Here is a 13,444-nt window from a genome sequence, read left to right as displayed (position 1 = left end):
GCACTGTAACACACTTCCCCCAAAGATGCCCTTGTTAGTGAATGGTATACATAAAGAAATTTACAGGTAAGCTGGTTGAAATGACCTGAGTATCATTGTTGTGCTTGAGCAGATTCCCATACTGTAAGTGAAAACCTTCAGACCCTTGCAGTAAACTTAAATGTTCCTCTGCTTAGTATGATTGGTGTGCTGTTTCAGTCATTTCAGACATTGTTTCCCCTCCCTTTCTTTGTGTTGTGTTTGTAGTAAAATAATATTTGTATTATAATTGTCCACAAACCACTTCATGCAAAATTGTTGTTGCTGTGTTAATAAATGCATACAAATATTTTTAACCGAAATTCAGTATAATCAGATACTAATATATTTAAGTAAAACACCACAATTTAGTAAAGACGAGAGTCAAGTGAGCAGAAGTTGCAATATTACAATTTGGAATAACTATATATTAAAGACAAAGAATCAAATTGTTATTTTATCATAGCCCAAATATCAATACAATATTATATCACCTGCTGATTCAAAACCTAGTGAACAGTTTTTAGATAAAAATATACTTAATTATAAAGTTTGCATAAAGAGTATGCTTTAATTGGGTTTAAGATAAGCTTTGGCATGAAAACACAGGACTTGATGAGGGGATGACGAGACACATCTGGAACTAATGAAACAATAATCATGACAGTAACGGGAAGGACCAATTGAGGGCAAGTTAGGCACATGAGGAGCAAAACGCACATAAAACTAAGAACAGAATCTGACATACCCAACTCCCCCACCCCCCTCCCGAAAGGCACGTCCTGCGCCATACAACATTCAACGGGGGGGCTGGGGGGGCGGGGTGCTCTAGGGGCCTCTAGGAGCAGGGTTCCAGGCAGAAGGTCTCCAGGTCAGCACCCATTCCGGGACCCATGGCAAATCTGGCAGTTTGGGGCACCTTGGCAGATCAGGCAGTCCAGGAGGCCATGGCAGGGCAGGCAGAATAGAAAGCCATGGCGGGGCTGCCTCCGAGGCCCCAGCCCCAGCCCCCATCCGGGCCTCTATGGCTGGAGCCCTGCTTACCTTAGAACATGAGCTCTCCGTTGCCTAAACTAAAGAACATGAGCCCTCCATTGCCTAAACTAAAGAACATGAGCCCTCCGTGGCCTAAACTAAAGAACATGATCCCTCCGTGGGCTAAACTAGAGAACATGAGCCCTCCATGGCCTAAACTAAAGAACATGAGCCCTCCATGAGCTAAACTAGAGAACATGAGCCCTCTGTGGGCTAAACTCGGGAACAGGAGCCCTCACCGGGCTAAACTCTGGGACAAGAGTACTTACCCTACTAGATTCAGGGATTGAAGCCGAGACTGGAGTGAGCTCTGGGGCTGGAGCTGATGCTGGAGTGAGCTCTGGGGCTGGAGCCGAGACTGGAGTGAGCTCTGGGGCTGGAGCCGACACTGGAGTGAGCTCTGGGGCTGGAGCCGAGACTGGAGTGAGCTCTGGGGCTGGAGCCGACACTGGAGTGAGCTCTGGGGCTGGAGCCGACACTGGAGTGAGCTCTGGGGCTGGAGCCGAGACTGGAGTGAGCTCTGGGGCTGGAGCCGACACTGGAGTCAGCTCTGGGGCTGGAGCCGACACTGGAGTGAGCTCTGGGGCTGTAGCCGAGACTGGAGTGAGCTCTGGGGCTGTAGCCGAGACTGGAGTGAGCTCTGGGGCTGTAGCCGAGACTGGAGTGAGCTCTGGGGCTGGAGCCGACACTGGAGTCAGCTCTGGGGCTGGAGCCGACACTGGAGTGAGCTCTGGGGCTGTAGCCGAGACTGGAGTGAGCTCTGGGGCTGTAGCCGAGACTGGAGTGAGCTCTGGGACTGGAGCCGACACTGGAGTGAGCTCTGGGGCTGTAGCCGAGACTGGAGTGAGCTCCGGGACTGGAGCCGACACTGGAGTGAGCTCTGCTACTGTGTAGGAATGAGGAAAAAAAGGAGTGAGGAGACATTGGAGAACATAGAAAACAGGATGTTTTTACAGTGAAACTCAGAATAGGACTCACTATAAATACACAGTACTTGATGAGGGGAGGACAAAACCCACCAGGAACTAATAAAACACAATTATTATGACAGGAACATGTAGAACCAAATAAGGGCTAGGAAAGCACATGGGAAGCAAAACGCATACAAAACAAGGAACAGAGTCTGACACTTGTTATACACATTTTAAATATTGTTTAACACATTAATTTTTTTTTATCTCTCTTCTCATCAGCAGCAATATTAAAACTGCCAACAAGTATTAATTCTAAAATCATTAATTCACCCAATTCATTCAAACCGGCTGATTCATTCATGAAAGAAGTAACCACTGTCTTTATAAAAGGGCCATTGAATCACCTGATTTGTTCAAACATGCTAAATCATTCATGAACAAATCACTATGTGTTACTGGAAGACAAAAACTTACACATTCTGTCCTGTATTTAAGGGGATTGGAGCTGCAACTCTTCATTATGATATTCAGATTAACTGAATATTACAGCTGACATTTATGTCAGCAAATGAATATGTCACAGATTCATTTTAGCATTTAATTCAGTCTAGCAGAGTCTTGAGACATACATAGCTGCAGGAACACCTGTACACAACAGCATGAAACCATATATTGTCTCTTATTTTCCTATAAAGAACCCGAGAGTGTCCCTTATTGTACTCTTCTGAAGTAGGCAACCCCAATCATAGAGATGGCTTCTAGATCTAGATATTAAACTGACAGCATAAGTAATTTCCCTTCTTGTGACATTCACATATGAAAAGCCCATCTCTTCTTTTGCTTCATTTTTCTTTTGTTGATTTTTACTTTCTTTTTGTGTCTGTTATGCATGCTTTTGTTTATTTCTTTGTTTCTTCCCATGCTAAGCTCTACCCTCCCTGCATGCTCAAAGAACAAACTGTCCCGGCGAACAGAGAGGGATAGCGTTATCCCTCTTAGTGCCATTCCACAGCGTGTTCTCAGGTTCACAGATGAGGTCAGCTCTGGGTAAGGTGCCCAAAATCCAAACCAGATAACAATCAATAGCAAGTGAGAAGGAGCAGTGCGCAATTAAAATCTTTTGTGTTGTTCTGGAAAAGCCACAAGTATATATGCCTGAGAAATCAAAACAAACAACTATTAAAATTATAATATATAAATATATAATATAAAGTTAATTGCAAAATGTGTTTACTTTAAATAGATATTTCTACGTGATATTCTACATGATCCATATAAAGTAGTTTTGTTGGTATAAATTGATTCAGGTTGATTCAACAATATTATATAATATTTTTGACTTTTGACTTAATTTTGATGTAGCCATTTTCAGGTAACCATTTTTTTTCCCCAGTGTAATATTTATGTTAGCAGAGGAAGAGAACAGAACATTTGCAAACTGTCCCATTGGTCATAAAGTGTTATTAAAAGGAAACAATAAACCCATTACACTTGTTTTATGATTTTAAGGATTTCAAGTGTAGGTACCTTCAAAACACACTGCAAAACACTTGATCTATTCAGTCGATAAAGGATACACTGACCCTGCTGTTACTGTAACATGTTGGTTAATAATGTATATGTTCATTATGATTAATACTGTATTTCTTTCTTTCTTCCTTTCTTACTTTCTTGCTTTCTTTCTTTCTTTCTTTCTTTCTTTCTTTCTTTCTTTCTTTCTTTCTTTCCTTCCTTCCAGTGATCTTCAGCCTTCATTAGACAGAATAAGAAGTGCCAGCACAACTTGTTTAAGACCAGAGTCAAACTTCCACTCACTAGAAAGAGAAAGGTATGTGAAAACATGAGAGAAATCAGTTCCTACAAGTACACTATTCTTACTCCACAGCCAAACTGTGCCAGGATTTAGTGTCTATGTAACGTTTCAAAAGTATGGGGTGAAACAGTTAAGACTGCTGAATGTTCAGATTTTCATTTTAAAGTATATTATAATAGAAAACTTTTTATTGGAATCATTTTTATGTAAAAAAAAAAAATATATATGTAATAGTGATGTAATCATGACCCTGGACCACAAAACCAGTCTTAAGTCGCTGGGGTATATTTTTAGCAATAGCCACAAAAAAAATAAATAAAAAATAAAAAACAACATTTTCTGGGTCAAATTTTTTTTTCTTTTATGCCTAAAAACAATAGGATATTAAGTATCATGTTCAAGTTCCATGAAGATATGTTGAAAATTTCATATCGTAAATATATCAAAACTTAATTTTTGATTTGTAATATGCATTGCATATATGGTACTGTGCAAAAGTCTTACGCCACTAGTATTTTCACAAACAAAAAAATTTCAAGACACTTCAAGAAACCTGCAAAGCTACATTACTGTGCAAAGTACTTTGTAAAGTGCACTTGTGTAAAAATGCTGAAGGTGAGGATGCCAGTAAAAATAATGCCATAAAAAGATTGTATTAATTAACTTCTAATAACTTAACTAAATTAAATCAACATTACCACACTATGCGTTAAAAAAAGCTTTTGTCCTAGGTGCACATCAGGTAGCTTTGCAGGTATGTTTCTTGAAGTGTCTTGGAGACATTGCCACAGTTCTTCTGGATTTAGTCTTTCTCAGTTTGTTCTGTTTCTTCATGGCATTCCAGACAGACTGATGATGATGATGAGATCAGATCTCTGTGTGGAGCACTGGCTACTGTCATACTTCTTGTGCAAACAGAAATCTCACTGGATTATTACAATTAATGGCAAAAAATAATGTCTGGAAATGTAAACTGATGTTTACTAGTGTCACACTACAGCAAAAGATAGAAGAACATTTTTTTGTTGTTGTTGGTAAAAATAGAAGGTGGCCTAAGACTTTTGGACAGTAATATATATATATATATATATATATATATATATCGTCCCTTTGGAATTATAAGGTTCTATCAGCATTCCAAGTTGTTTTGCGATAAAGAGTTTTTGCATTCCATTCGACTGTGTAGATAGATCCTTTTTGTTTTTTTAAATAAAAAGTCCCAAAATGTACACAGCATTTCAAAATCTATCACATAATGTAAATAAGTTGTCACAGAATATGAATATGTGAACAACTCAATTTTGACAAAAAATGTTAGATTATAATTCCAAGGGGACGATATATATATATATATATATATATATATATATATATATATATATATATATATATATATATGTATGTATGTATGTATTATGTATGTACATGTGTGTGTGTGTGTGTATCTGCGTATAATTTTAACAATCATTTTCTGTAACCGTTTCAAAGAAACAAGTCAAAGAAGCATCAACCGGCCTTAAGCTCCATAATGGCTTTCCATTTAGCGTCCTACATTCCTCCTTTTGTTTTTGTTTTTTCCATTCTGTTTGTTTTCTGGATTAGTAATTTTCCATCTCATAGGCAATCTGGCAATTTGGATAGGTCAAGCTGTCAGATAGCTAACAAGAAAACCATTGATGGCGACAGGTGAGATCTCATCTTAACCCTTTAAACATCTCTTCATCACTTATCTGTATTTGTTTTCTATGTCAATTTATGCTTATTCACTATTTTTACCTTTGTTTGTTGTTGTTTTACCCATTTCAGATGTCTGAATTTTTGTTATTTCATTGCATAATTTACCTTTTTTTTTTCTTTTGGCCCTTGCCCTTTTTTACCGTCGCTGTGTTTAGACTCCAGCCCACCTCTATCCTCAGGGGTGGCAGAAGGAGGAGAGAGCCTCCCCTCAGGCCCTTTGGCCAGACCAACTTAGGGGGTTCCTGCCCTAACTCCCCACGAGCTGACAGGTGCATGATGGGAGCCCCTCAGAGCTTGGCTGTTCCTGGTTTATTTTGCAAACTACTGCTTACTGCGATAATCTAATAGTTTAAAGACGATAAATAAAAAATTGACTAATTTAACCTCCAAATCTCAAATTTGCTTTCTTGTGCTTCTGTAATCACAGTACATAATGTAGTACAATTAAATAACATATTTTAATCACAATTGAATATTTATTCAGCTGATGCAAAATAGTAATCAGTCCATTTTTCTACTTTCCTTACAAAGGTATCTTTTTTCCTTTTTTCCTGTCATTTTGACAAAATCTCTCTCTTCACAGAGAACTTCCATATGGTGGACATTATTCCTCGACAGGAACAACGTCATTAGGGCGCAGGGGCAGACAGCTGCCACAACTCCCGGCAAAGAGCAGCAGTATAGAGCAAGGTAAGCTCTCTCTCTCTCTCTCTCTCTCTCTCTCCTTCTCCCTCTCTCTCTTTCTCTTTCTCTCTCTCTTCTTTCTAAGTACCTACAAAACATTTCATTCTAAATACTCACAAATACAGACAACAGTAATCTGGAATGCTGTTACAATCCAAAATCACACCCAAAACCCATCAATCTGTCCCAGTGCCAGTTGCCTTTATAAATGTCAGATAATATCATGGCTCCTCTATCCGTCTTTTTTTCATGTGGTCAACGTTGTTGATCTTTCTACCTTACATCTTTCTGTCTCTTCTCATGCCATTTCTCATTCCTTCAATCCCATCTTAATGAAGACCATGTCAACAGTAAACCTGAGGAGAAACCTAACTCAGGTATCTCATTCCATTCTCTGCATTTTGCCCTAGAATTGATCACACGCTTGTCTAATGTCATGTTCCAGGCAACCCGTAACCCATGTTTTTCCAACCTTATACACGTGAAAGTTCACTGGAACGGCAGTCAAACCCGTGACTTCCCACCCGTGAACTCGTACTAGATCGATGTACTCCGAGTTCCGAGTTCTGACGTCACATAGCCCGCGAAACAACAATGGCATCCCCTACGGATAATATAGCCTACGGATGCGGTGTTTATGCAAGTGGTACACGTTGAAAAAATGAATTTAGGACAATAAAACATTGCAATAAAATGAATAATCTAACAACAATTCCTTGCGCCCAGGAAGTTTGGCGTGACTTGCCTGGAAAGGTACAAAGTCGTGAGTCGTGGTTTGAAGTCGTGACCCACGGGCTCAAAATCCTGCCTGGAACGCAGCATTTAAATCGATAATATCTGGAACATATAGTACAATAATAACTCATAAGTCATATAATAACTCAAAGAAGTTGGTTATTTGCTTGTCAACCATTTTGTTCCAAAAACAGGCTGACCATCTTTAGATGGTTTGTTCTTGGCCAAAGATGGTTTGCAAGCGTGAACCAACTAATGAAAAGTTTGGACCTGTTAGAAACCAGTTACTATTGTTCCATAATGTTGATGTTACAGGCAAAACCATGGTCGATTTTGTGATTTTGGACTTTATTTGCTTCCATAACATGTTTTCTTTTAGACTAGTGAAAAGAAAACATCCAATATACATCCATATATACATTCAAGTGTTTACTTTATTATCTGTTTGTATTTGTAGATTTCAGTTACAATACATAATCTTAAAAAAGCAGCACTTCCATATTTGAATCTATATTTTGAAGATTTCACAAAGGGATTTGTTCACAATAACATTCACTTGATTTATATAACATTTTATTCCTAAAAACATGTTTCTTCCCAGTATTTTCGTATAGAAATCCAAAATCACTTTAATATGTCAACAAATTCAAACAGGAATATTTGAACCTGGCTTTATCCAATATGCAGATTATCTGTTCTGGAAAATATTAAAATATGCACATAATTAGAGAAGTATGTTGATAATCTTTTTTTTTTATGCCATTCACCTGTAGTGTATTTCCTTATGCTAGATTTTCAAGCAGAGAAGACTTATTATTCATTTCCACCAAAAGTAACATTGCAGCAAAAAATACTGTTTGTTCACTGGCAGAGATGTCGACTGTTATAATGTACTTATTTAATTTTTAATTAACACTTTTTTTGTGCTATTTAAAATGTGCCCTCTTCCATTTTTTTTTTAGCTTTTTTCTCCTTTCTGTCTTGATGCAGCTCTAGCAGTGGAAGAGCGGGCTCGTCAGTTGCAAATGAGAGTACATTCCCATCGGCCGGGCTCTTATGCCAGCTCTGGTCACGACCCAGAGGCAGAGCTCAAGAACAGGAGACATGTGAGTGTTAAACTGCTTTTTAGGTCTCCAACTCGTGTGTCTGGCAGTGCTGTTATGTACTATATGGCAGGTCGCTAATTCTTTATTCATCGATGGTTTAGATGTATAAGGACCAGAGGAGGAGTTGTGATAACATGTCTGCGAGGTCATCAGACAGTGACATGAGCGATGCATCAGCCATCTCCCGTGCCAGCAGTGCCTCACGACTGAGTGCCACCAGCTACATGTCCGTTCAGTCTGAGAGACCACATGGGAGAATCAGGTTAGCCTATTAAGAAACACACGAGATCCAAACGTAACACACTGCAAGTGTGATAAACTGTTTAAAAATAGGATAACTATAAATTGGTAGTGGCCGTTAATTAACTTCATTAGAAAATGCAACATAATACAAGGTTGTAAAAATGATTGCGTGACCCTCGCTGATATTAACAACACAAGCTACACAAATCAGACATATAAGCTTTTGTCTGTTTCTTTTTAATTTTAATTCAATATAGTACAATATTGTCCTATTAAAGTCAATGTGATAAAAGAGTTGATCTAATAAGTAATTAAAAAGTAGTTACCTAAAATTAGCAGTGTAACAGATGACTACAAGTTGTTTGTTTGTTTGCCTGTTTATTTATTTAAGATAAGACTTAGGTCAGAAAGCACACATACTTATTGTGTGTATAGGATATGATAGTAAAAGTTTTTGTACTTTTTACTCTTTTTTTCTCTCTTTAGCGCTCTGCTATTTTTCCTTTTTCTGAACAAAAAAGAAAAAAAAAGAAAAATCATATTTCGTTCCATCACCTCAAAATTACATTATGTTTCACTTATAATGCATATCTATTTCCCTCTACAACAATCATAATATTTCTCCCTAGAAAAATTGTAAAATTATTCTATACAATTCAGCAATTACTCAATTTGGGTCACAAAAAAAAAATTATGTGTGTCCTCAGGTTGTGATATTTCTATTTTTTGTTATTAGTGGTGTGTTGACATTTGCATGCTTCTAACTGTCTGTCTTCTGCATGGCTTGTGACATTTTTATTTTCTGCATGATTTACTTTTCCTGCTATTTCGGCTTGTGCTCTATTGCATGCATACATATTGCATTGGGGGTCAAAGGTCGAAGTCGTTGGAGAGTTGTAAAGGAGATGAAAAGAAGGAGAGAAGGATTTCATGGGGGGTGAATGGAACAGACAACAGGAGGAGCCTGGGAAAGAGACGTTTCTCTGAGGAGCTTAAACGCAGACGTCATACGGTGGCTGGAGATGTGAGGTAACATGGACCAGCTCCCCCTGCTCAGCTCTTTACCTTAACCACCACCGAATACAAGTTTATCCTTGCCTTACTTTCTTATTGCTGCTGATAGTGCTGGTTATTTACATACATTTTCTGCATTGTGTACAAACAATGCATAGAAAATGACTCAACCACACCGCACATCTGGACATGTGCACAGGTCTTCTCCAACATTTGATCTTCATTTGATGAATTACTGCTGCCATGACCACTAGAAAATGTTCTCTCTTAAAGGCAGGGTAGGTAATACATGTATAAACAACTTTCTTCCAAATTTGTTTAAACTTTCTATATATATCAATGCATAATTAAAATGTAGGTACTCTGATAAAAAGAGTATAAAAATCGAGTGACTCTAGACCGTTTAATCTGTATTAAACACAGCTCATTATTTCCATTTCGGGACGAAACATAGGATTGGCTTAGGCGACTGTCACTCTCTCGCAACCATGGCAACCACCCTTTTGCCACACATTACCTGCCCACTTGCGCGTGCACGTTTGATTTGAGGAAACAGCACGTTTGATTCAACAGGCACGGATCCTAGGAATACCAAAACAATGGCAGAGAAACAGCAAGCAAAATTCACAGTACCAGCCTATGCAGTTAGTGAAGGCAAACCAGACAAAAAAAGGAAGACAGTAACAGTACAAGAAAAGGCAATGAAACAAAGAAATAAAACGCGAGTTAATATCAGCGTGGCTTTCCAGCGATCGCGAGAACTGAGGGAACTCAAGGGGCTGAAAAGTGACTCCTTGATGGCTTTATTTCTGCTGGACAGGTAAATCTTTCTTTTTGTATTTTGATCATACATATTTTTTTCATGAAGCATGTGTCATTAGCACACGTAGCTGCGTAATATAGCTAACATAACATTACTTAAATAATGTTATAGTAGAGGCTTTGGAAGGAGCCCAGAAGGGAGGGGGTGGAGTGAATGGAAATAATGAGCTGTCTTTAAAACAGTCGTGAGAGGTCTACAGTCACTCGATTTTTATACTTTCTTTTTCAGAGTACTTACATTTTAATTATGTATTGATATATAAATAAAGTTTAAACAAATTTGGAAAAAAAGTTTTTTATACATTTTTTTTTACCTACACTGCCTTTAAATACAGTTCCATTTACCACCTGCATACCATGGTTGGTAATAGTGCAAAACTACTTTACATAGAAAGAAGGCAATGACAATAATAAAAAAGTAGCATTGCTGGCATAGAGCATGTCATTAACAATGCCAAGGATATGGGTTTTATTCCCATAGAATGCATGAATTGGTAAAAAAGTATACCTTGAATGCAATTATGTCACTTCAGATAAAAGCATATAATGAAACAAATAATCTACTGTACATAAATATAAATGGAAAATGTGTGTGGGGGGGGGGGGTATTGTTATATTAATTATTAAATGATTAATAATTCAGTAATCATTGAAAATATTTTCAAATTTCAAACTTTGACTTATTGAAAAAAAGCATTACAATTATAAATATAGCTGCAAGCAGCAATTACGGGGCCAAGCACTCCAACGGCAAATGTAGGAGCTAAGCATGGCATGGAGCATCACACCAAATGCATTAATGAGCAATAACAGCTATTTTAGGATTATTGTAATTGAAATGGCTAAAAAAATCATAAATACCACCTCTAGTAGCATGATTACTTGGCTTATCAAGTTTGACCAATAGGTGGCACTGTTATAAAATCAATTTGGTGTACTCTGTGTGACTTTTCAATGACACACACAAAGTTTGGTGTTAATTTGCCAAAGCATTACAGAGATACAGCCTCAAGTGTCATTTTGTCATTGTGCCTCAAATTCGTCGCTGTGGTATGTGAAAACGGTTTTGTCTATCAACACAAAATCCATAACTTTGTGTCAGCACAGTCTGAAGATCATCTGATTCGAATTTGGTGAAAATCGGACCTATGGTTAATGAGGAGTTTGAAAAAGTAGGTTTCAACATGAATAAAAATGGTGGACCGGAGGTTCAGCATACACTGGCATATTTGGTATCTATGTTATCGGCATAAACCAGGGAATATTTTGAGCCCAAGTTTCAAGTTTACAAGTTTCATTCAAATAGGCTAATTCAATAAAAAGTTATTAGCATTTTTAAAAGTGTAATTATTCATGGTTAATGAATGGTTTATTACTCTTGTCCAATAGGTGGCGCTGTTACCAAATTTATGTGGCATGGTCAGTGTGAGGTGGCGATGACACATACAAAGTTTGGTGCAAATATGTCAAAGCATTGCAGAGATACAGCCTCAAATGCATTTTGGCACCCTTCCAGCAAATTCGTTGATGCGCTAAATGAGAACAGTTTCGTATATCGACACGAAATCCATAACTTTTTGCCAGCATGGTCTGAAGATGATCCACGTCAAATTTGGTGAAAATCGGACTAACGGTCTAGGAGGAGTTCGAAAAAGTAGGTTTTCAACATTAATCAAAATGGCGGACAGGAAGTATGGCCAATTATCACATATTTAGTATCAATGCTCTCGGCATGACCCACAGAACAGACGTAGACCATTTTCATTTCAATAGTCTAATTTATTCAAAAGTTATTAGCATTTTTGTGATATTTCATTATAACTCTTGACCACAAGGTGGCGCCGCCACCAAACTTTTTGAGTACCTTCAGGGCATGGGGCCGAAGATTTTTGTAATTATTTTCGTAACGATACGATAATGCGTTAAAAAAATACAGCATTTTGAAACATAATTCAAAATGGCCGACGCCTAAAATGTCCTACACGGGAAAATTTGACATCATTCGACTCAACATGACTCACTGAATCTAAAGAGACCAGTTGTGTGATTTTTGGCCAAACTATTCAGAAGTTATAAGCGAAAATATGCGATTTTCATATCTCCTGACCACTAGGTGGCGCTGCGTCGAAACACTGCAGGTAGTCTCAGGTCATGCTTGTTATAACACACACCAAGTTCTCAATATGCCGAACCGTTGCCGAGATATAGCCTCATGTGCATTTTTGCATGCTTTTTGTCAAATTTGTTTACGTGTCATTCGACAACGGTTGGACGAATCAACTTGAATTCCATTACTTTTTGCCAGCATGGTCTGAAGATGATATGAGCCAATTTTCGTGAAGATCGAACTAACCGTCTAGGACGAGTTTGAAAAAGTAGGTTTTTCAAAAAACTGAAAATAGCAAAAAAACTAAACCTTGCGATTTTTGAAATTTGGGGTTCATTCGACTTGGCATGAGCCAAAATTTCATTTTCTGGCTTACGGTTCAAAAGTTATTAGCATACAAACATTGAAAGTTTGGACAAGTGGTGGCGCTAGAGAGTAGGAGTTAGAGACTTCAAATTTGCTATAGTTAATGTTGGGACTGTCCTCTATCAGTGTGCCAAATTATACAACTTTCCCGCAATCGGTTCTATGGGCTGCCATAGACTTGCGGCGGAAGAAGAAGAATAATAACGCCAACGAAAACAATAGGTGCCTACGCACCTTCGGTGCTTGGCCCCTAATAATAGATATATACTAGATGATAGACATTGATAAACATTATTTACTGTAGTATATGCTCCTCTAGCTCAGTCTGGTTCTTCTTAAGCACAATGATCTTTAATCGGACATTATTTTTGGGAATCATGAACATTCCATTGATTCTTTTCCTCTTTCTCTTCTGACTCATTTGGGTTTTACTAACCAATTATATCTTCAACGTTTCTGATCAATTTGAAGCCACACACCAATTATCAATTTGAATTTAGTCTGCTTGGTTCAAACAAACATAGGTATTTGACGTGAAATCATTTTGGGAATTTGCCTAGTGTGACAAACTAAATGTCATCTAAAACTATTTTATAAAGCTACATATATATATAGTAAACAGTACAGAAACAATATTGTTGTTGTATTGTTGGAAACAATACTATTTTTTATGTTTTTGAAAGAAGTTTCTTCTGCTCATCAAGCCTGCATTTATTTGATCAAAAATACAGAAAAAACTGTAATATTGTAAAATATTATTACAACTTAAAATAATAGTTTTCTATTTGAATATACTTTAAAAAAATATTCTGATTTATTATGAGTGTTGGAAACAGTTCTGCTGTCTAAT

General features: G+C 37.6%; 1 protein-coding gene across 14 annotated transcripts in view; it reads left to right on the top strand.

The window, feature by feature from the left end:
• LOC132142509 (regulating synaptic membrane exocytosis protein 1-like) overlaps positions 1-13,444 on the top strand; it is a 93,510-nt gene that overhangs the window by 72,724 nt on the left and 7,342 nt on the right. For 9 of the 14 annotated variants that reach the window (XM_059552432.1, XM_059552431.1, XM_059552434.1 and 6 more), the window contains 7 exons: positions 3,706-3,795; positions 5,401-5,466; positions 5,673-5,786; positions 6,101-6,207; positions 6,540-6,578; positions 7,927-8,042; positions 8,144-8,304. In XM_059552432.1, coding sequence (XP_059408415.1) covers positions 3,706-3,795; positions 5,401-5,466; positions 5,673-5,786; positions 6,101-6,207; positions 6,540-6,578; positions 7,927-8,042; positions 8,144-8,304 — 693 coding nt within the window. Of the gene's footprint in view, positions 1-3,705; positions 3,796-5,400; positions 5,467-5,672; positions 5,787-6,100; positions 6,208-6,539; positions 6,579-7,926; positions 8,043-8,143; positions 8,305-8,850; positions 9,315-13,444 lie in introns of those variants that run through there. The other 5 variants (XM_059552438.1, XM_059552436.1, XM_059552429.1 and 2 more) reach the window with 4 other exon arrangements.

This window comes from Carassius carassius, chromosome 6 (genome assembly GCF_963082965.1).
Source record: "Carassius carassius chromosome 6, fCarCar2.1, whole genome shotgun sequence".
NCBI lineage: Eukaryota > Metazoa > Chordata > Actinopteri > Cypriniformes > Cyprinidae > Carassius > Carassius carassius.
Note: the sequence above shows the minus strand (reverse complement) of the source record. Positions and strands in the feature narration are given on the sequence as shown.